At 44.8% G+C, this 24,704-nt stretch overlaps 1 protein-coding gene across 1 annotated transcript in view; it reads left to right on the plus strand.

Annotated features, from left to right (window-relative positions):
- The window catches only part of lars2 (leucyl-tRNA synthetase 2, mitochondrial), a 173,181-nt gene that overhangs the window by 136,718 nt on the left and 11,759 nt on the right, over positions 1-24,704 (plus strand). The window contains exons 14-18 of the mRNA XM_028817869.2: positions 11,730-11,867; positions 18,941-19,044; positions 19,559-19,741; positions 22,428-22,597; positions 23,706-23,783. Of these exons, the coding sequence (XP_028673702.2) occupies positions 11,730-11,867; positions 18,941-19,044; positions 19,559-19,741; positions 22,428-22,597; positions 23,706-23,783 (673 nt within the window). The remainder of the gene's footprint in view (positions 1-11,729; positions 11,868-18,940; positions 19,045-19,558; positions 19,742-22,427; positions 22,598-23,705; positions 23,784-24,704) is intronic.

The raw sequence follows: 24,704 nt of genomic DNA on the forward strand, positions 1-24,704 counted from the left end.
TAATAAAGGCACTATATAACAGTTAGATAGATAGATACTTTATTAATCCTAAGGGGTAAATTCACAAATGACAGCAGGGGAACAAATCCATCAGCAAGGCAGCCGTTCTAAAGGTGGAGGACGGGGCCTGAGCTGCCGCTGCGTCCTGAGGTTTGCTGGTCAACAGGGAAAAAGAACAAAAGAGTCGGCGATAAACGCAGCGCTGACACAAAACACAAGCGCAGTCAGTGGTGTGGTGTGAAGTTTTACATAAACACTGATAAATATTTTGTATGTCTTTATTTGTAACTTATAACAGTAATGGTTTGATGGTGAAGAACCCTTTAGGACTGAGTCTCTTTGTAATTTTACGACAGGGTTGGGGGGGCTAATTACCTTCTTTTGAGCCCTTTAGCTGCCCCCCCATGTGCACGTGTGTGACAGCCCTAAACTTCTACAAGGGAGAGGCGAAACCGACCAGGCCAGTGGGTCACCCACGTAATGCCTGGCTGCGGCAGATAAAGGGTGGGACTGGACCGTGTGTCTGCCAGGGGGGTTGCCAACCGGGATCCTGAGTTGTTTCGTCTTGTAGTGGGTGCGGCATCGTGCTGTACCAGTGCAGGCTCCCCGACTTGACTTGACTTGTTGGGGGGGCTTGCCTGAACCCAGTGATTCTCTGCAGGACCCTCTCAGTCAACCCCCACAAGAAAGCCAAATTACAGAGCTGGCAAACATCAGCTCAACAAATGGTTTGGGGAGGGGGGGGGGGGGGGGGCAGGTGTGAAAGGTGTTTTGTTCTCCCTTGGTTAGAAGTACAGCTGTTTGGAATTGGCCATTCAGTACCACGGTGCCCTATTGATAGATAGATAGATCTTTATTGTCATTGTCACTTTTACAAAGGAACAACGAAAGTGAAGGTGCAATTGACTCAGTGTGAGGAATAAGAGTTAAAAAGACAAAAAGACAGAATATAATAACAAACCGAATAGTAATAAATATACAAATTGCACTTGTTGACTTATGATCTATATTGCACATTGGAAGAATAATATGGAGCAGTTTTATTTTGAGTTCAGGGCCATGATTGCTTTTGGATAAAAGCTGTTTTTAAGGCTGTAGGGTTTGGACTGGCAGTCTATACATTTGCTTGCTTTACCCCTCCCTCCCTCACAAACATCACCATGAAGAAGCAGCTCTCTGTCACACCATTGACATGAAGAGCAGAACTCAGCAGCCATAGAGACAGGCAAAGCTGACCACAAATGACGCCCGTCTTAACTCGAGACATTTCAAGTAACTAACAAGTCCGTGTGCCTCCTGAACCTCCACATCAGCATTTATCAGGTTGTATGGCCACCAGTGTTCACTTGTACTTTGCTTATTGTTGTTATTTTATGAATATTATCAATAATACGTTATTTAAAGTTGTAACTTAACTCCTGCTTGTCTAATTGCCTGAGGTTATAAATGTAGAAGGGAAGATGGGGCGAAGTTATAAAGTACATCCATCCCTCCATTATCCAACCCGCTATACCCTAACTACAGTGTCACGGGAGTCTGCTGGAGCTAATCCCAGCCAACACAGGGAGCAAGGCAGAAAACAAACCCCAGGGCAGGGCGCCAGCCCACCGCAGGGCACACACACCAAGCACACACTAGAGACAATTTAGAATCGCCAATGCACCTAACCTTCATGTCTTTGGACTGTGGGAGGAAACCCATGCAAACTCCATGCAGGGAGGACCCGGGAAGCGAACCCAGACGGATCTCCTATCTGCGAGGCAGTAGCGCCACCCACTGTGCCACCGTGCCACCGCTCATTAAGTACAACACGTTATAAAGAGTGGTAAGTCTGTGAGATTGGAGGCCTTCTGACAAAGGCTACACATTAATAATACAAAAGGGGAAACTCGAGGAATAGAGAAGTCGACCGAGACAAAACATTCAGTAACAGAACGTCCAGTAAAATACTGAAAAGAAAATGTAAAGAATAACTCACTGCTCCCCGAAAGCAAAGTTCCTGCGGTGGGAAAGCCTCAGAACAGCAGCTTTAGCGTGACAACCTGCTTCAGCACAGAAAAGGGATAAAGAGCATCAATGTCTTCTGCTCCGTCCTCCAGCACTCGGTCCAAAAACTTGAATTCTCCGTTAATGATATTGTGGAACTGCGGACAGTGAATTTCCCTTTGGGATTAATAAAGTATCTATCTATCTATCTATCTATCTATCTATCTATCTATCTATCTATCTATCTATCTATCTATCTATCTATCTATCTATCTATCTATCTATCTATCTATCTATCTATCTATCTATCTATCTATTATATAGTGCCTTTCACATTATCTATCTATCTATCTATCTATCTATCTATCTATCTATCTATCTATCTATCTATCTATCTATCTATCTATCTATCTATCTATCTATCTATCTATCTATCTATCTATCTAATATTTGTAGATTTAGACTTACAAAGACATGTAAATAAAGTCTAATGTGCTTTGTTGAAATCAGCCTGAGCAAAATGAAACCCTAATAACAGAGGGAGACTGAAACTTCTTCCATTTTTCTTTTTTAAATTAATGTCTTCAGTTCCAAAATGACAGTTTTATTCTCCAGGACACAGTCACAGGTGATCAGAGTTTTATATATTTATATATATTTATATATATATATGTGTGTGGATAGCACCTTGAGTTAAGGACACTGTGACAATCAGGAAGAGTAAAGGGTGACCACCTAATCAGAGGGTCCCGAGTATCCACAGCAGCAGCCGATTGGCCACGGAGACAGAGGCCCGGGGTGAAGCCGCTTTGGCCCACCGTAGTGGAGTCGCCTTTCCCTCTGGACACTTCGTCCTTCCATCTTGAGATCTTGAGGCCTTTCTGTCTTCCTTGGCTGCTGAAGTTTGTTTTCTCCAGTTCACCCTTTGTCTTGAATTCTGACTTGTTTTGCTTAATTATTCCTGCCAGGGTAAGTCAATGATCATCCACACACGACTTCTAAAATTGATTACAACTACCATAGAGAACATTCAGTCACCTTATTTGTTCAACTTCGTCTCCTTGCATTTCAGTACGCTTCTTCCACAAGCTTGTCTTTGGTTGCTCCCTCCGCCTCGCATGCTCTGTTTCTTTCACATGTTGGTCATCAACGACCTCTAAGTGGACCTAACAGATGTCAGTCTGAGGGAATGAGGTCAGGGCTATCCGAAGGGGGGTCCAAAATCTCAAATCCCAGACTCTGAAGCCAGTGACAGGTGCTGAGATGATTGTGCTTATGTTCCATCTTGCACAGACTTGATGAAAGCCACGCACATTGTGGATCATGTCACAGCGACTGATTTGCATATGACTCGCCACTTCATTGATGGTCCCTCATCGGCTGGTCAGGGTCACGGTGCAGACAGTGTTGTCATCGGTAGTGAACGTTAACGGGTGTCGGACTGCTCCTTCATGCTTACCACATGTCTGACCATTTTTTGAACTTCTCAGTCCACTGGTAAACACTCCACCATGGTAACACTCCGTCGCCATACTGAACAGAGAGCTCCTTCAGCCAAAATGAAACAGATCAGTGCTTGCTGCTGTTCTTTGGTGAAATCAGAGAACAGAGCGGCCATGTTTACTCAGAGAAAAGAACGAGAGAAACGGACTGACGCAGGTGAGAACGTCACCACTGAGACCCCCCACACACACACAGCTCCTTGGGGAAAGCTGCATGGCCAGGCCAAGCCAAATTATAATAAAAGCATTGAGAATTCTTGACTAATTCACCTTCTGTTTTTAAATATTTTGAAAGCAGCTGTGGTTTTGAGTAAAGCGCTATATAAATAAAAGTCATTGTAAACAACTGAAGCTGGCACGGCCCACAGTGACATGGAGGGTCAGTCTGGTCTGGGCAAATGCCAACTGAAAATGTGCCACCTTTGTGCCCTGATAAGAGCAGTGAGGAGAGACGGCACGACAGAAAGTGAAGGTAACCAGGACAAGTAATACGGAGACCGTGGACACGCCAGTCAGCAGTCGAGCACGCCTGTGATTGGTCAGAATGAGCAGTGGGCGGGGCAGGCGGCATTTCCAGCCTGCCATCTCAGACTCTGGTGATGATGTGTGCTCTGAATCTGAATTTGATTGACATTTCAACAACATGCCATTAGAGCTCTGCATTAGCTTTATGTTTTCGGTTTTTGGTTTTTACCTTAATGGGGTCAAAGAGTCCTCTCCAGATGCGTCTCTTTAAATAGAAGGTGATTTGGTTGCTCGTTTCCGTGTTGTCTCTCCTCGCTGACCCTGACCAGATTTTCAAGTGGGCTTTGCCCACACCAGCTGGAGGTGTTATGTTACAGTCAGGGAGCTCCTCTGCCTTATCTATATGTTCCATTTTTATTTTTGTTCATTATGAATAATTTTCATATTTTTGAGTATAAGGGTGGATTGTCAAAAAAACAAACAACAGAATCCAGATTTGTCCATGATACGGAGATAAAGCAGAAAGACAGAACAAGCGCCTCACCATGGAAGGACGCTGTATACAGTCCAGCACATGTGTCCCCCGTGCCCCTCGCTCTGCCCACTGTGGGCGTCTACAGATTCTGATGCTCTCGCATCGTTCAGTTTAATAAAGTGCTGAGCTCGGGCTTTAAACCCCACCAGGATGTCATCCACTGCATTGATTAAAAGCAAACTGAAATTGATCAGATGTCTGACATCAGTAAAGACAATCGACCACAGAGACCAGTGAGGATGTCGAAGGCCGTATGGATTATCGGCATTTCTGTCAGGATATTGAATCGGAGTCACCGGCTGGGGTCTCCAGTAAAGTTTATTAACTCACTCGGGGTCAGAACTGGCAGATGGGTGGGCTTGAGCCTCTTATATAGAAGTAAAAAGTGACAAAGGTGTACATGAAGGAGAATGATTGGGAGATGGCTGGCACTTTATTTATCCCCAGCAGGAAATTTGTTGTTTTTTTTTTTTACAGAAACTCAATAAATAAATTTACATCGGTGGCTGGCAACTTACCTCAGTTATGATACGGTGGATTCCATTTGTATTGGTTTTCCAGTTAGTGAAGTGACCTGATCAGGGTCACACAGTGTCAGTAGTGGGATTTGAACCCACAGCCTCAGTGTTTGAGGTCTAAAGTCTTACCCACTGTGCCACACCGCCTGCCACTGGGCACTGCCCATTATATTAGGGGAAACAACAAATACACACCAGAATGGCTACAAAGACAGGAAAACATCCGACTTGACTAAAGATAAAAAGCCATCGCAGTGAGGCACATATGAGCCAAGTGAAGTAACGATTGATGGTTGTGTGAAAAAGTAAGCACCCCCCTTCTTCTTCTTCTGTGTCTTTCCATAGCTGAACCTAATGAGCAGTCAGTGGTGAATCTCAGTTTTTAATCAGAAATGTTTGACTGACTGGCATCACGCACTTGGCTTTGGCACACACATCTTCTGCTTAAAAAGAGCAGCAGCGGTTAGACCCCACTGTAACACTGTCATGGTGGATGTCCGTTTGTCCCTCGGCCTTTGAGCCTGAGTGAGCTGCAGACCACACGTTGACACTGCGCCCGTCTTCTCGGAGACAAGTGAAGCGATGTGCTCCCTTAGTCGAGGGTGGGATTGAACCCGAGTTCGGTGTGTCCAGTTTCACTCGCGTTTTGTGTAAAAGTTGAATCGTTTGTTCATTCATTCATTCATTTCATGTGCGAGAACTGATGGCTTGTGAAAGGCGCTATACTGTCGTGAAGAATAACTACATGTGACAAAAAGCACACATTACAGAGGGCCCTGCGGCTTCCATTTCTCTTCACTGTGGTGCAGCTTTTTGCTGGAGGCATTTAGGAAGTCAGTGGTCAGTGAGTGGCAGTCTTACGTGTTACAATCCAACAGTTCAGTGCTGGGGGGCACACAGGGGGCTTACCCTCTTAGGCCAGGTTTATACTTCATGTGACGCCTGCTCCAGCGGACACTCCTGCTACGCAAGTGTTTTACCATTTATACTGAGCGCGTACTTCACGTAAATCTGGAGGAATCCAGCAGGTGGCAGTGTGAGATATCATCATGTTGAGAACAGGATCGGCTTCTCCGTATTGTGACTTGCCATGAATGTCCATTAAATTCCGAGGACAGCTTACTGCAATATCTCTGAAAAGGAGGAATGTTTAATGATTAAATCAATCAGTCCAGGGATGTGCCCCTTCCAGTTAGCATTGGGCACGAGGCAGAAACAAATCCCTAGACTGGGCATCAGCTCATCGCGAGGTGAACACAAGCAGACACACACACACATACACTGGCGTCACTTTAGTGTCACCAAATCTGCGTATCTTTGGAGGGAAACCCAGCAGGAAAACATGAGAATACCAGCGACGTGACTCCCTGCGAGAGAGCAGCGCTAGCCGCTCCGCCACCGTGTCACCCCCATGTGTGTCATTATTAACAACATTCATTATTTAAACGAAATGAACGATTTACCTGTAAAATGTAACATACATACTTTAATGCCTTTCATCATGGAAGTGATGTCAAGTAAGGATTCTAAATGTGCGGAGAGCTGGACTATCTTAAACGTGACGTGTCCTGTGTGGCGATCGGCTCAGGTGGGAGCCCCAGAAGTGCGTAGCGATTAACAACTGGGTGACGTTTACGACGGTCTGCTTTACGAGGTTTAAACTACGAGGTTAAAGTGCACATCTTGAGATTAAAGCCGACGTGTCCACTTAAAGCACAAAATACTCCTCTTCGCCGTGTGCCTGATTTTTTTCACAGTGGCTCGAATACAGCGCCGCCGTACATTCTGTTGCTGATGTGAAGGTGCAAAAAAAACAACAAGACAGTATGTGAGACTTTTAAAATGTCATTACGATGGCGAATATGCGACGCTCGAATATAAACGCACCACCAATGCACCTTTATGTCGGCATCAGCACATCAAACCATTCATCGATCCTCAAAGCGGCTCTCTGTCACATGTAGATAGTAAACTGAGACTCTGACGTCACACTCCCAACTTTTATCACACGTTCTGCTGAGACTGCCACTCACACACACGTCACGTTCATTTCTGAGGACGCCATGATGTGTACGCGTTCTGAGCCCTTAGGGTCACTGACATGGACTGGCCTTTCAGTCACTTGGCGCATTGTGTGGTAGGAACAGGCTGATTGCCAGGTGACCAGCAGAGGGTGAGACTGATAGCCGCCTTCTTCTTTACAGTAACACCGTTGGTCTTTAGGGGACCACACTGACAATTTAAAGTCATTTATTTAAGGTCACTCATTCAGTGATCCCCACGGGTGACGATTGACCAATCATTCTTGTGTGATGTGATGTGACAACACAGACGTGACGCAATGGCCTGCACAACACTCCACCAAGCAGGCCAGGAGCTTCACAGGCTTGTCCAGAACAGCGAAATCACAAACGGAAAAAAGCAAATGTGGCCCCCACAAGACCATCAGCCAGGGGGGGACGCCGTAGGTCTGCTTTGTTCATTTGTGGTTCTTTTATTTACATTGTTTGTGATTGGGTTTATGTGTGGAAGCTGCCGGGGTTTAGTGGGCGGGGCCACCTGCCAATCACCTCCATGAACTGCCCCATAAGTCCAGGGGGTCTCCCACAGTTCCTGCTGGAGTATTTGGAATGTGGTGACTTCTTGTGTTTTGCTCTGCTGTTGTGAACTTTTTATGATCTTTCCGGATTCCTGACATTTCTTTGGCTCCAGTTTGCATGTTCTCCCCGTGTCTGCGTGGGTTTCCTCCCACAGTCCAAACACATGCAGGTTAAGTGCATTGGCGATTCTAAATTGTCCCGTGTGTGTGCCCTGTGGTGGGCTGGTGCCCTGCCCGGGGTTTGTTTCCTGCCTTGCGCCCTGTGCTGGCTGGGATTGGCTCCAGCAGACCCCCGTGACCCTAATATTAGGATATAGCAGGATGGATGGATGTTTTCTAACCATTCTCTGGATTTGTAATTTGGGGCTCTTTTTGTTTGGATTGCCTTGTGTTTTTGACCCCTCTGTGTGGCTGAGCCTTTTATGTTAAGAATATAACCTTTGCTTTTTTTTTGTTTGTTTTTAAAGATGTTCCTGTTGTTTGCCTGTTAATCAAGCCGGGGTTTGCCGGTGTATTCCCCCACATAATTGGAAGTGCTTTGGCAGCTTTTTGGGGCCTGTGTACCTTCAGACCTCCAGTCCTAACAGGACCAGTACCCTCCAGCCTAAAAGAGGCTCACCCAAGCCAGCCGTCCCCCCAACTACTACTTGTGGGCCGCGGCCTACTTGGGTCTAGAAAATGGAGATCTGGCTTTAAAAATTCAAAATACACCAGAAAGCTGTGTGATTGAGGGGAACCGTTAACACCTCTGTCTCAATGAGACAAATCCACCTTGATAAATGAAGATAATTACTACATAAATGAAAACATTAAAAAAAGGAGGGGTAACGGGAACAGGCCTACAAGGGCAGCACATTACGTAATCCAGTAAATTAGATTCCCTCCTAAAACAAAAGCAGTAAATCCCAAAAAAAGGGCAAAGTTCACCCACTTGATGACCACTGCTGAGTTCCTGTCTCTGTCCAAATATTAAGGCAGTGTGAGGACCCAGTGGCACGTCCTGGTGGCCCCGCCTCCTGAGGCCCCACCCACAAAGAATAGGAAATGGCGCCGAATATTAGTGTTGAATAATCAAGCAACATGACAGAAATGGCATACAATAATTAAAAAATAAATCAATAAATACAAGCCAGGAAAAAAAAATGGGGGCGGGGGGGCACTGCCAGTGAATGGGGTTTGACGTGTCCTTCATGTACTCTGCTTTTCTTCTTTGGTTTGGCTGTCCACTCACAATCATCCAGAGGGTCAGTGGTCAGTGCTGACCTTATGCCCTCCACAGTTAGTGCCAAGGGTGCCACACTCCCTCTGTTCAGTTTGACTCGTTCAAAGTCCACCTGGGGGTCAGCCCAAAAGTAGAGGGGGGCCGCTTTTCTTTCTCCGAGTAGCTCTCCTAGGATCACAACGGCTGTGTTACAGTACACCACTTAGCCACTAGGGGGGGGCCACACTGTGTCACCTGCTGACCACTGCTGTGATTTCCAGTGTGACGTTTGTAGCCACAGGGGGTCACACTGAGGGTCCAGACTCCTCCAGCTCTTGGTGATCACTACTTCCCCAGTGGACAGCAGCACCCACTTGAATGGTGACGAAAGGGTCTCTCAGCCTGCTGTCCAAATATGGCAAAGTGAAAGGCCAGCAGATCACTGTGTTCTAAAACTGGCACGGGCTCCGGTCATCTGGTCAGCTGTTCATAAAAATACATTTCCAAGCAAAAAAAAGGGAATGTGCCGTGGAGTTTTTCCTCTCATTTGGCCTTTTATGGTCATCCTCCTCATAACCCAGCGGTCCGTGTATTCATTTATCACAGCTCTGTTTGTTGAAGCTCTTTAAAGAATAAAACAAACTGACGATATCTCTGGACATTTGGCAGCATTTAAACAGGATGAGCTTACAAATATTTGAGAAGAGCGCCTCCTGAACTCGGAGGATACAAGGGTGGTCTCGAGCTGCACCCCCACCCGGTAAGAGGGGCTTCTTCTCATTTACTGTTTAGCCAGCTGAAATAAATCCTTCTGCTGCCCTCTTGTGGGGCTGATTAACATTGCAGCCTTCATTTTGTCAATGAACTCCATTTAAAATCCCCTTTCCAGGATGTGAAGATCGTTTTCCAAGTTTTTTGGAGTCCATACCAGTTTTCTTTTTCATTACAATGTCACTCAATAACCAGCCTGGTAAAGAAATGCCAGGGCTAAAAGGTTCAAGTAAAGGAAAAGTGGCAAATCCAGAGCAGGACCCCCTGAGGATTATCAAATGGGTTATCATCTGAAATTGAAGGCACCGGTCAGAGCAGGGGAGTCAAACTCAAGGCCCACAATCCAAGTCCACCTCCAGGACCATTTTGTGGAGAAGGTGACAGGCCACAGTGTCATCAAGAACTTTAATGTTCGGGCGTCGTGGCCAGAAGTGCGACAATAGGTCAGCTTGACTCCTGCCACTTCAGTTGAGACACAAATCAGCTCTAAAGATTATTGAGAAAAAGTGAAAAGGACCGGAGACGATTGGCATTAATCAGCCAGGGTCCCCCTCATGTATGTGTTTGTAGTTTGTTTTTTATGTTCACATTGTTGAAGTTTTACTTTCTATGCATCAAAGTGTCTTTTGTATTACGTGGGTGGTCACCTGCCCATCACTGCAAGGGGCCACCTGAGCAAACCCCACAGTCCCTTGTGGTTCATTGTGAACGTGCCAGGATGTTGGCGAGTTCTCGTGTGTTTTATGCTTGTTTGATCTTTCCGAGTTTCTGGATTTTTGTGACCTTTTCTCCGTCGTTTGGCCACTCTTTGGATTTCGTGTTGGGACTTTGTTCGCTCTTCAGATTGCCTGTTTTGAAGGCTTGGCCTTTGTTGCTTTTTGAAGCTTTAATATTTGTGCGCATTTTTATTAATACCTTTTTTTAGTTATGAGTAGTTCTGGTTTATTCCCCCTCTGTTGGGCCTTTTGAGTCAGTGTTTGAGACTTTATGTGTAGGAACTCTCCGCTTCATAACAATAGTCAGCCAAAAATGAAACGCAAGAGATTAGAAAAGGGGACAAGATGTCAATGAGCAGAAACCTGAGAAGACGAGCCTGGCATGGCTTTTCTCATTCTTTGCCACTAAATAATAATAATAATAATAATAATTCATTACATTTATGTAGCGCTTTTCTCAGTACTCAAAGTGCTATCCACACAGGGAGGAACCAGGAAGTGAACCCACAATCTTCCACAAATCTCTTTCTGATTTGCTTGATGCTCAGCAGATGTTTGTTGCTCTTCTTATTATTTTTGTGGTAATATTTTGCTTTCTTAATCACTTTGCCATAAACACACGGTCACGGGTCATGGCCCCCCGCTGGCAACTTCCCAAATGTTTTTTGAATTTCTAGACCAGATCAGGTTATACACTTTCAGCCAGACAAAGATCAAGGTTCTGGTCCCAGTAGTTTGTGAGTAATCGAGTGACAGGCAGACAGACTTTAGCATTTATATATATAGATAGATATATATAGGAATAGGCAGTAAACAAAAGAAAACAGAAAACGGTCAAAAAGGATTTGTCTAAAAATGAAATCCACAGCGATCAAGACCCAAGACAAAATCTAATATTCAAAAACCACAAACAGAAGCAAAATGTCCAGAATCCAGAGAATGAACAGTCGCGTGCGGCGCTCTTTCCAAACATCAATGACTCACTGAAGGATCCACTCCTCTGTCTCACAATGTGTAGGCTGAGAGGGGTCCTTCCACTGGGATGTCTCAGGGACCACCCACACGCAATGCATTGATAGTGAATAAAATAAACTGAATAATAAATACAACAAATATCAGAAACGTAAGACTTCACCACACCCTGGCAGAAACAGGGCAGTTCTGAGCCGCTGCCAGAGGGGTAGGCTGAGTGACTAAACTGAAACGGACATTTTCTATTGTTCTTGTCCACTTGTCACCTTCCCCGTGTAGTATAAGGTCGGTTATTTACCCATAAGTCCTGTGGCTCAGACCTTGGCTCTTACCGATGCTGTGATGTTTACACACGAGTGCCCCTGAGGGCTCCATATTGAAGACCCGGAGTTGGTGCTTTGCTGTTCCAGGCTGACGTATCCAGTGCTGTCACACTTTACCGATGGTCTCTTTCTCCCTCCCAGGCCTTTTGATCCTCCTGCTGTTAACCGTTGGCTGCCAGTGGATTTGTACATTGGAGGGAAGGAGCATGCGGTCATGCATCTGTACTACGCCAGGTTTATGAGCCACTTCTGCAAAGACCTCAAGCTGACCAAACACAGGTAAGGAGAAACAGGGGGCAGTGGGGACCCCAACAACACTGGGCACAAAGCCCACTCCTGCACCCTCTCAAATGCTCAGATCTTTGTATTTAGTCAGGTGGTAGCAGTAGACGTTACATTTACCTTCTGTGCCCATTACCATCCACAATTAAAAGGCCCGTGAATAATTACGGAACATCATCAAAATGCAGACATTCCTATACATTTAAAATCATCAGTTATATATAAACCTTAGAAAATTCCTGCTAGGCCTCTGCTCAGCCGAAGATTCATTTGGTTCATTTGCACAGTTTATGTCTTCAAAATAGCCAACAGGAAGATCAGGCCTCAAAATAATCCAAAGTCACATCAGGACTCCACTCTGTCTGGGACTAAGAAGCAGAATGGCAGACTAACTGGCCTGCAAGGGCCCACTCAGAAATGGCAAAGGCGTGGGGCTCCCAAAACAGCACCGAGAACAGGCCAGTCAGTTTCCTAGCTAGAATACCCACAAAAGGCTTGCGTCCCTGCAGTCTGAGCGACTTACTCAAGAGGCAGGTTTAGGCCTACACCTGGCCAAGTAGCGCTTTAGGTGCAGAATGTTTAAATATACTTAAATATCCCAATTGTTCAAAGTGACTCTCAAGGGAAGGGGAAACGTGTTGAAAAACCTTTGGTTAGTGCTTTTGAGAATCTTTATGAATAAAAATATTTATTAATGAAAAAGAGCAAATGGAGTTGTCTGGAAGTTAATCCAAAGAAACCAAATTGAATCCTAAATCCAGAAACAAGAGCAGAAAAAAATGAGAACAAAAATCCAAACAAAGAAAAAGCAAAACTCCCTTTACTGTCACGTGAAGTGCGCTGAGTGAACGGCAAAGGACACCTTTCAGTGAGGCCCTCCACCCACACCAATGCAAATAATCAAGAAATAAATAAAAGTGGCGTAAAATACATAACTCGACAAATAATACAAATACATAACAATATTAAAATAAAGAAGAATAGCCAAAGAATCAAAAATTTATAAAACAAATAAATAGAAATTTTAAACAAGAAATTTAAAAATAACCTGGGGAGGAACCCTGGCTTTAACATAACAATCCAAATTGGGGCTCATAATCCCCAAAAATGAGGATAACCATAAACCTCTGGCCTTTCAGGCAAAAATCTAACAATGTTCTTTTATGTTTTAATAATCTCTCTATGTACTGTGTATATATCCTCTTTAATAAAACCCCTGTGTGCGTCCATGTGTCCGTGTGTGTGTGTCTTCTGGTGAAGTGCGCATGCGCGGGGCATGGTGCGATGCTTTAAAGGCCGCCTGACGCGTCACACAAGACAGAGAGAGCGGGACCTATAAAATATTGTGCGGCCGATCCAATTGGATTTCGGTAAATGAGGTAAGACATAAAACATAAGGCACGAAAAATACAATCAGGTACTGAGACGCGGAGACCAGCTTCCCCAAAGAGGTGGGATTAGTGTTTGTTGTTGTGCAAGTGTTCACTCTGAGGATGTCAGATTTGCGATTAACAAACTTGGCCCGCTAAAGTGTAAAGTGTTTCCCTAAATATACGAATTTTCATGATATTACAATAGGATGACTTTTAAAAGTAGATTTATTTTCGCACATAAAATCCGTTGCTGGAGAGACGCCACACATACAATAATCAGCTGTACACCAGCACAGATTAAAATACTTGCTGGAGAGACGTATTACTGTGAGAGAAAATTAAAGGCACACAATACAGTGACGCATATTACAGCCACATACAAGCCAGTATTACTGTAACGGAAAATAGACGGTCCTTTGCCATTTAATATAGACTGTTCCTACTAATGTTTATGTACTACTATTCTAGCACCCGTTATTGTAACAGGCTTAATGTCTATTATATATATAAAATATACATTCATGACATTCGTAGTCTGAATCACAATCTGATTGTATGGGTGGTTACCTACCAGGTAACGCTTGTGGTTGGTCTGTAAGTCAGCTAACATCTGCCACGGTGCCCTCTTCAGTTACAAGAAGCAGATCATAGGATGTTGCATAGTTGTACTGTCAAATAATGCAAAGAGTACACGACACGTGTTTCGCCCTAATTCTGGGCTCATCAGGCGTACACACTCACTGCACCCCCTCTCGGGAATCGAACCTCGGATGTCAGTGTCAGAGGTGAAGCCGCTTTTCGCTGTGCCACGGCGTGTGGTTCGTTTATTTGACAGCCTGGAGATCGAGGTAATTACCTTAACCGTAATGTTACAACATTCCGTGGCGCAATGTAAAGAGGCTTTGCCTCTAGCGCTGACATCCGAGGTTCGATCCCCGAGAGGGGGTGCAGTGAGTGTGTACGCCTGATGAGCCCAGAATTAGGGCGAAACACGTGTTGTGTACTCTTTGCATTATTTGACAGTAAACTATGCAATATCTATATATATATAAAATCCCTGTGTGCGTCCAGGTGTCCGTGTGTGTAGGTGTCTTCTGGTGAAGTGCGCATGCGCGGGGCACGGTGTGATGCGCGATATTACTGTCAGAGAAAGTTAGAGGCGTTTTACGGAAATACAAACCAGTATTACTGCGACAGGAAATTAAAGGTACACAATACAGTGACGCATATTACAGCCACATACAAGCCAGTATTACTGTCAGAGGAGATTAAAGGCATATTACCGACGCACGTGCCTGTATTACCACCAGAGAAAATTAAAGGTATGTTACGGACGTACAAGCCAGCGGACGTACAAGACGGTATCCTTCAATAAGGGCGCGCACAAAAAGGCGAGCCTCAAAAGGGCGACCTCAATTGGGCGCAGCGAATAAAGGCGCGTGTAAATAAAGATCTGCACCTGATGCTCTTCACATATTCCAGAGCCATTTGAACTAAATTATCTACGCGCCCTTATTGAATAGAGCCGTACAAGACAGTATTACTGTCACAGAAAATTAAAGACACACAATACACGGCGGCAGCCCACGAAGAACGGTCAGCTCAGCAAGTAAACATCAACAAAAGAAAGGCTGAAAGAAAGAAAAATACGACCAACAAAAAGAATGAGGTCAAAGTCCCTTGCCATTTAATATAGACTGTGCCTACTAATGTTTATGCACTACTGTTCTAGCGCCCGTTATTGTAACGGGCTAAAGGACTAATATATATATAAAATCCAACACCTGTCTGTCTGTCTGCTTTTCACAAGAGAACAACTTCACGGATTTACATCGGGTTTTTTTTGTATATTTTGCTTGAACATTCCAGAATGATTTTGGGACTTCTCTCATTGCGCTAAAAATCCTTTTTTTCGCTTATGGTGCCGATTTATTTGCACGAATCCAAGAGAGACGCAGTGGGCCGGGTGGTGGGGGTTGTGGTGCAGGCCAGCCTCAGGGCATATCTTACATCTGCTCAGCTAGTGAAGAGGAGAACTACTTCACAGATTTAGATTGGATTTTTTTCTCGAATTTGCTTGAACATTCCGGTTGATTTCGCAGCTTCTCTCATCACGCTGAGAATCATAGTTCGCTTGCAGGAGTGACATATTCGAGGCATGACTGGCGGGGCCCTCCTCACTGTCCTGTTTCACTTGTATGTGGGCGGAGCTGCGGGGGACGGCTAGTATTATATAAAGAAAAGGAAGAACAAACAGATAATCAAAAAGGGTTTGCCTAAATAAGTCACCCAACGCAAACAAGCGTAGTCCATGATCCACCTGCAAAATCCAGAAAGGTAAGCAATACTTAGAAATCCTCAATCAGCCCTCTTAATGAATGAATGAGCCAGAATAAATAGGCCAGGGGCGGTCCTTAAGTGATGATGTCATGTTGGACCCGCCTCCACCCAGAGAGTGCAGGTAAGAGATGTAAGAGACGGGGAGTGTGTGGTGAATATACAAGTGGCTTTGCTAATAGATTAGACGTATATACACGATACATAAAAACAAAGTCAAAGTTTAAACAGACCGATATTAACTACAAACGTTACAAAATGACAAGAAATAAAAAATGTAAAATTATCATTAAAAAAATACCAACAGAAATGATCAAACAAAAGGAGAACCTACTTAAGGCAGACCCTCCGGACTTGTGTTACTTTTGTGGTCACTAAAGGCCATCTCTTTAAAGTGAGGTGAGTGGGTGGTGGTCTTTTCTTTCATTTGGGCCTGTGAGATGATTGAACATCTCTGTAGATTGGAGTCCTGCATCAGGTTGGGTATCTGCGGCGCCCGAGGCAACATGCAGGCAGCAGGTCATTTTTAGGACTTGTTATGAGGGTAAGTCATCATTTTGTTAAGGTGGGCTGTACACCTTTCTCTGCTCACATGGAAACATGTGGTCACAATGGTGAAGTTTGGACCAGCATCAGTCAGCTTCTCTTGTTGTTTCCTAGGTTTAACTCTGGCCACTCTCAGGTTTAGGTTTAGGTTTATTTGTCATATATAGGTTAACACAGGGTCAACATACAATGAAATGTGTATGACGAGAAAAACAAGTCACTCAGCCTAGATCCAATAAAGCTTAAAAAAGATTACAAGTTAAAAATAGACAAGTCATATAAAATAAAATATGTACGTTTTAAAAGAAGTTATAGAGCAATATGAGTAAGTATCAGTAAGCAGTCATCCACCTTTACTGGGGTTGAAGTCTTCTGCGGTTCATCATAGTCATGTTCTGAACCTGCTTAACATTGTCGTCATTAGTGGATAGAGACGGTCGTTCTGCTTCTTCTTCATGCTTAACACTTGTCTGACCTTTTTTGAACTTCTCAGTCCGTTACTAAACAGTCCACTGTGGTAAAGTGCTGTCTCCATATGGATTTCAGCCCCTGGTGCACCTTTAGCCCATGTGAAGTTCTTCTTTGGTGCAAACGGAGAGTGAAGTGACCGGATTTACTCCTAGAAAACAACAAGAGAGTCGGAGTGATGCCGATTGGAATTTGAGCACTGAGAGCACCAGATGTCCACATGTGCTCAGGGAAAGCTGTAGAGCCAACCCAAACAAAAGGATTTCAAAAGTGCGAGTAAATGTTGCCTTAGCCTTGTGTTTTTTTTCCAGACTCAGATGTAGTGCAACACTTTAAAAATGTGAGTCACGTCTGGACAAAGTCAGTGTAATAATACAGAAACAGTGGATTTGTGATGTGCTGCTGTTCTCTGTTCTGTCCAAGTCAGAAGCCAAGTTTTAGTTGATGTTGAAAGCCACGCACAGCTTCTAGTGGGCCGAGCGCCAGAAGACCATCCATCGCAGACTTATCTACAGTCGTGGCCAAAAGTGTTGAGAATGACCCGAGTGTTAGTTTTCACAAAGTTTGCTGCTTCAGTGTTTTTTAGGTCTTTCTGTCAGAAGTTTTGCTGGTACACTGAAGTAGAATTACGAGTTCAGAAGTTTCAAAGGCTTTAATTAACAATGACATGAAGTTTCTGTGGCACAGAGTCAACATTTATAGCGTTGGTTCCTCTTTCTTTTTCAAGACCTCTGCAATTCATCCTGGCATTCTGTCAATCAACTTATGGACCAAATCCTGGGAATTGGTGGGTTTGTTGTTTGTCCACCCGCCTCTTGAGGATTGACCACAAGCTCTCAATGGGATTAAAGTCTGGGGAGTTTCCTGGCCATGGACCCCAAATTTTGATGTTTTGTTCCCCAAGCCACTCAGTTCTCACTTTTGCCTTATGGCCCGGTGCTCCATCATGTTGGTCACCAAACTGTTCTTGGATGGTTGGGAGAAGTTGCTCTCGGTTGATGTTTTAGTCCCATTCTTTATTCAGGCCAGATTGTGAGTGAGCCCTGCACTACCTTGGCTGAAAAGCAACCCCCCGTGACATGAGTGGTCTCAGGATGCTTTCCTGTTGGCAGAGTGACACAGGACTGATGGCAGCACCGCTCACCTTTTCTTTTTTCCGGATGCCCCAACCAATCAGAAAGGGGATTCATCAGAGACAATGACTTGTCCTCAGCAGTCCAATCTCAGAATATCCGTCTGTCCCTGATGGCTTCTTTGCTGCCCTTCTTGACACCCACCAGGCCATCCTCCCAAAGTCTTCGCCTCACTCACACCTGCCCTGGCGGTGCCCACAGCTGAATCCACTTTAGGAGACGGTCCTGGTGCTTGCAGGACTTTCTTGTTTGAAGCAGCAGCCTCCTTTTAACACATCCAGTCTGCTACTGTAACTCAAACAGCTGGACATAATGACCTCCATCTTTGTCCCCGTCTTCACTCTCACCTGAGTTAACGGGAGGATCACTGAGATGATGTCAGCAGGGCTGACATGCAGTGGTTTTTTGGGATGAAGTTCATTTTCATGCCAAAGAAGGACTTTACAATTCATTGCAATTCATCTGATCCTCCTCAGAACATTCTGGAGTCAATCCAAGCTGCCATCATAAAAACGGAGGCAGCAAACTTTGTGACAATTCATATTTGTGTCAAAACTTTGGGCCACGACTGTAGTAGCAAAGCCACTTGTATATTTACCCAGGCACACTCTGTCGCCATTATAGACAACACAGTACTTGATTTCACAAAAGCAAAGTTAGCCTCAAGGAAATATCAGATAATTGATCGTCCGTCTCTGAATAAGTCTGATGTGTGATGTTGTCATTGATTGACAAATACAGTTTCACAAGAAAGTGATTGAGGCGGTTGACAAAGTGACGCTAATATGACGAGAGGTCCTCAGCATCGTAAACCTTACGGTCGTGGAAGTGAACGTTTCATGTCACTTTTACTGTATCGTCATACGAGTGCTGGAGTGCAAACCTTCAACATGCATGTCTGATGGCCGCTGAAGTGCCACTCTCAGAGAATGAGGCAGTGCGCTGGACCTGTTGTTAACCCTAATATAAATTTGAAAAATACAATTCAAAATGAAAAATAAACTGCAAAAAAGAGTCCACAAAACCCAGGAATTGTTGGATAAGTAGGTTGAAGAAGCTTAAAGACAAAACACCCAAAAGAAAGCACACAAATCAGCGTTATATAGTGCCTTTCATGCCAGTTGCTGCCACAAGCGGCTTTTTAAGTCCATGTTTGGTGATGTGATTGGACTCACTCTTTAAAATGCCATCTCTTTCTCCCCTCTGTCTGCAGAGAGCCTTTCCACAAGCTGCTCGTTCAGGGCCTCATTAAGGGTCAGACCTTCCGATCCGCCGAGAGTGGTCAATACCTGAAGAGAGAGGAGATTGATTTCTCAGGTAAGTGGGCTGAACGCCTGGCGTCAGGGGAGATGCTCTCATCCTGCCTCGGCTCTGTAAGTGTCGCCCTGCTCTCTCCAGAGTCCTCACTTTACCAGCAGATTTCAAGTAAATGCATGCGTCTGTGTTGTTTTTTTTTTTTTGTTTTCCAATTTGATTTTTCGGAAATTAAAGAGAATATTTTATAATAATGCAGAGTTTCCAATGGAGGACAGAACTGTAATGATGTTGGAGGCTGTTGGGGCCTGGGGATACATGGGAAGAATGTCAGGGACAGAGAATTTACTAAGTTACAAATGGTAGCCACAGCATCTATGTGCCAGACTGCCGGGGAGGGGGATCATGGCATCATAACCTGACTTGCCAATCTGGGTGAGGCATTGATCTTCCTGCTGCCAAAGACCTCCCAGCCATGTTTATAGCATCGGGCACAAAGATGGCGATCACTTATCCTCGGGTGGCCCTCACTTGTGTTTCACTTCATTCTCTCCTTGTTTTCTATGTGCGGCTGAAGGACCCGTTCCCATCCATGCTGTCACCAAAGGGCCACTGCAGATAACGTGGGAGAAGATGAGCAAATCCAAACACAATGGGATCGACCCAGACGAAGTGGTGCAGCAGTATGGCATCGACACGGTCCGCCTGTACATCCTCTATGCTGCGCCCCCGGAGCAGGACATCCTGTGGGACGTGAAGAGTGAGTGCAGATGTTCATCTCTTACGCATCGTGACGGTTGGTGGGCCTCATCCTGTATGTGACTCACAAGTGCTGTAATTCATTTTATCATCGGCCCAAAATGCCACGTGATGCATCACATGTTATTAAGTGACAAACGGTGAAGCGAGAGCAGTGCAGTTCAGGCCCTTCAAATCCATCTAAAGCAGCAGGTGCAAGCGGCCTGTGGTCCTTGGAGCAGGACACTCGGGGCCTTGTGATCTGTGACTGCCTGTACCCCACACGGCCCCTGTGGCTGAGGTCCGAAGGGCGCTGTAGCTGTTCTGATCCGCGTCATTTGATAATCAGTCGTAATTGTCAGAGTGTCTTATTCCAAATATGTCATGTCTTAGCGCAGTGCTCTTATTGGCTGCATCACACTTGGAGCCCTTGTGTTTCCTGTTGGCACATTCAAGTGATGGAAATGTGTGGTTTGTGATGTCACAGTCGTGACCAGATTAAAAGTCGGCACTTCCTGGTGATCAGAGATTGTGGCTTCTTCAATCTGCGTGTGACGTTGGATTTACTAGACGACAAGACTAACAGGCCTTTGCTTGCTACCTTTGACTACAGGCCCTATGTAGTTTTGTGTGTTGATCTGATGACCCAATTTATTGTTCCCCCCATTTTTCAACGTTGTTTCATTTCCCAATTTATATCAAGAAACAGTCAAATTTCCCTTGTGCTGACAGAACATTAGAAGACTCCCATCAGCTCTCAGAAACCACAATCACAAAATATGCCGAAAGTACAAAACAAATAGGACATTTATCATGATAATATAAAGTACAGCACAAGGGTGGATAAACAACCGATCTATGAGGAGTGTGCAGTGGCCTTACCCACAATGCTCCACAAAACTCTACCTGCTTCCTTGTCTTTATGCGCAGCACCAAATGCCTTCTCCACACCCTGGCCTCTCTTCCTGCTGCCTGAACACTCGCCTCTTGACCCCCAGATCAGTGGCCATAACTGCTTTCAGGTGTTGTTATGAATGGCAGCAGCCTGGGTGCGACTTCTCCAGCAGTAACTCAGTCAGGCCCCCATACTACCAGCCGGCATCAACCGAAACAAGCCTCAAAAATGTGGAGCTGGCAAAACCACAGGAAATGCCCACAAGTCTAGTAAAAAGCGAGGGGATGACCATCACACCCCGGCTTGTGAACAAAATGGCCAACAAAGCAAAGTGTCTTAAAATACGAAGCGAGAAATCAGACCCCTTCGTAAATTGAAGATTGAATTACAAAAAAACATAGAAAAATGCAGGAAGTAGAACAAAAGGAGACAAAGGAGTTGCTTGCAAAGGCAATCCAACACAAACCAGTCCCAATAAATAGTCCATTGGTAAAAGTAAACCAGAAAAGAAACGACAAAAACAAGAAAATCCAATCAGAAAGCAACACTTACAAATAATAATAATAATAATAATTCTTTACACAATAAACAAATGACCTCCTGCTCCTGAGCCTTCTCAGCTGTCTTAAACAGTCAGAGGTGGCACCAGGAGTGTTGACTTCAGGACATAAGAGAACAGACACATCATAATTCATAAATAGGAGACTGATCATTACAAAGAGAACAGAAACACCCTGGCAGACACATTACGGGTATTTTCCAGACAGATCAGGTCAGGGCCAGCCCCTAGTCATCCTGCGGCCTTAGTCTCAGAGCTCCATCTAGTAGTGCCGGGTGTCCCTGCTGCCCACGCACGTCATGCATCCCATAGAATTCTGGGAAGGATCGCTTAAGGATACGCCTGACACACAGCCTTCAAAACGCAGACACCACTAGTAAATTAAAGATGGCGCTGCGGTGATGTGATAACAAAGCTAAATTTTTTAATGTTGCTCTTAAAGAAGTCACTGAGGATATATTTGGATTTTATCTCTAATTCGATGTGTACCTCATTTCCATACGTCTAGAGAAAGCCAAAAAAATTAATAAAACAATTGTAATTCTAATAAAACTGTTGTCTGGGCTTCTGGGCCTTTAATGACCTTTTAGGCCCGGCCATCAGTGGCGTGTCTGTCTGCGGAGAGTGTCGACCTCGTCGAGAGGTTTACCGACCTCAGCAGTGACATTCATGACTCTGCTGACTCCTCATCCTGTGGAGTCAGTAGACGGATTGGGAGAGCTTGGGGGGGTCATGAGGTCACTGGAAAGGGTTTGTGGTGGTCCAGATATCTATGCAAAGGATGAAGGTCCAAGGCTTTAGAGTCCTGGTGCTCCCTGTTTGTGAGACATGGACGCCATCTAGTGACCTGAGATGAAGACTGGACTTCTTCATTACTCTGTGTCTCTTCTGGGAATCCCTGGGCACCACTGGTTTGACTTTGTGTTGCTCATGGAGTCCTGAATGAGACACATGACCAGCATGGCGAGGGAGCGTCTGTGATGGCACTATATGCCATGTGGCACAATTCTCAGAGGGTGAGGACCCAAGTGGCTGTACCAGGCCAAGGGGACGACCATGTCACACCTGGCTGCAACAGATAGAGGGTCATTGGGGGGTTGCCAACTGGGATCCCAAGCTGTTTCGATGTATGATGAGTGTGACAATGCGCTGTACCAGTGCCTGCTCCCCAAACTGACCTGACCTGACCTGACAAAACGGTAGTGGGTGCCTTGTGTCCTCTTCGTCTGTCACATGTCTCTTCTTATATTTTAGCTGATGCCATCCCTGGAGTCCTCCGATGGCAGTCAAGACTATGGGCCTTAGTGACCAAACTGATAGATGCAAGACGTTCTGGAGTGACACCCTCGCCAGACTGCCTGAGTGGAAAAGAAAAGGCAGAAGTGAAGAAAATCTGGGGAAACAAAAACTACGCCATTTCACAGGTGAATAAAAAGCCTTTTGTGGTTAGTTTTGTAGACAAATCTCGTTAGCGTCCTACAAATGCAATCACATCTTTACGTGGAAAAAGGCTTGGCCTGGATGACAGGAATGCGTCGCTGTCTTTAAGTCTTTTTGTCATTTTTGTAATTTACGTCCGCCCCCTTGTTGGGCCTTTGACTGCGTTTTTGTGATTTTTGCTCCTGTTCCTTTATTCAGCATTGTGTCCTATTTAATGGATTCCGTATTTTTCTTGGGCTTTTAACAAAATGTATACATGTAAAGTAGGATTGTGAATCCCAAGAAATTCATTTCTAACATTTGTTTTTCATTTTGAGTTAGTTTTTAATTGGCATTCTCCATTTTGTTTTCCGTGGTCACTGGGATTTGGGGTCCATTGACAGGGATGACTGGAAGTCGGTGACGTGTGATGTTACGTTGCATTGGTGGAAAGGACACCTTTGTGCATTTCCTGAGTGCTTAAGATTGCAGGTTCTCCCCAACTCTTTAGTGTTGAGTTTTTCTTACTTTTACGCAGGTTCTGGCGAGTGATCACCCTGATGTTCTCTTTACCGATTTCATGTTTTGGGTTTACTGATCTCCCAGCTGCGAATCCCAGCCCACTCTTTCAGTTCGATTTGCCTCTTGATTGTGACGGTTGACCGTGTCAAAGGTGGAGGAGAGATCTAGGAGGATGAGGGCAGGTGACAGTGAGGTGCCAGTGATGACATCTTGTATTATCTCATATAAGATGGCAGCCATGCTGCTCTCATCATCCATCCAAATCTTCATGGGTGTAGTTATTTAGGGAAAGGATTTGCAGGACTTCTTGCTTTGATTTTTGACTGGCAGTTTTAACTTTGATGTTGAACCTTTTGATTCCTTACGTGACTTTGTGTACGATGGATTGGCGCCCCAACCAGCTCTGTGTGACTCCAGACTGGACTGAGTGGGTTTGGTTATGGGTGGATGAATGAAGCTCCAGTTACTCAGGTCCCTCGTGTCAGTGCCAATAAGTAATTCTAAAATGGCCTAACCTGTCGTAGAGCCAGTAGGACAGCGGTGCCATTATGCCTGTCACTTCATTAATAACTGACATTCGCTCATTTGTAGGTGACAAACCACTTCACAGAAGACTTCCTGCTCAACGCTGCAATCTCTCGACTCATGGGGCTCACCAACACGCTCTCGGTAGGTGACACTTTTAAAAACTGTATTTAGACAGAAGCAAAATGTCCCTTGTCATGTGTCCCTCGTAAATGACAGGAAGTAGCCAGGATCCCATTATGTGCCTTTTCTTTTTATTTGTTCTTGTCTTTATCCTTTAAATATTACTTTATGAGGTCTGGTTGTGTTTCTCTGTACATATTATTTTTATGTTCTGCCTTTTCTTATTCTGTTTTGGTTGTGTATTTGTTACTTCTGCCTTTTGTGTGCCATGTTACCCCCATTAATGCCACTGCCCCAGGACTGTAGACATCTGAGGAGACCACAGTGCCAGTGCTGTGCCCTTAGTTGGCACTGGAGCTCACTGGCTTGATTTTTGGGTTATTGATTCCCATACTAAGTGCTACTTTCACTGTTATTTTGGGTTTTGGGCTTTCCCTTTCCTTTTTGACTAAGAATTTCAGGTTTATTTATGAAAAGTTGAAACGCTTTTAGTTGGGCCTGTGCAGGCAGGACGCCTGGGGTGAGGCTCACCCGGCTGATCAGCCTCATTGGAGCTTAGAGACCAACACCTGTAAGTTAAGGCTCAGTTTAGGGAGATCATAGCGTCGATCGATGGCAGGAAAATGTGCTTATCTTGTCAGCTAAGCTAAGGTAAGATATTTTGTGTGTCACTGGTATGGGGTCCATAGGACGCCTGACGCAGGAAATCATCTGGCCAGTTTATTACCAACAGTGCACCAACATGAGTAACATAGAGCACGTGTACAATACATGGGACACAGAACACAGAGGTCCATAAATATTTGGACAGAGACAACTTGTTTCTAATTTTGGTTCTGTACATCACCACAATGAATTTTAAATGAAACAACTCCAATGCAGTTGAAGTGCAGACTTTCAGCTTTAATTCAGTGGGGTGAACAAAACGATTGCATAAAAATG

Source organism: Erpetoichthys calabaricus, chromosome 13 (genome assembly GCF_900747795.2).
Source record: "Erpetoichthys calabaricus chromosome 13, fErpCal1.3, whole genome shotgun sequence".
NCBI lineage: Eukaryota > Metazoa > Chordata > Cladistia > Polypteriformes > Polypteridae > Erpetoichthys > Erpetoichthys calabaricus.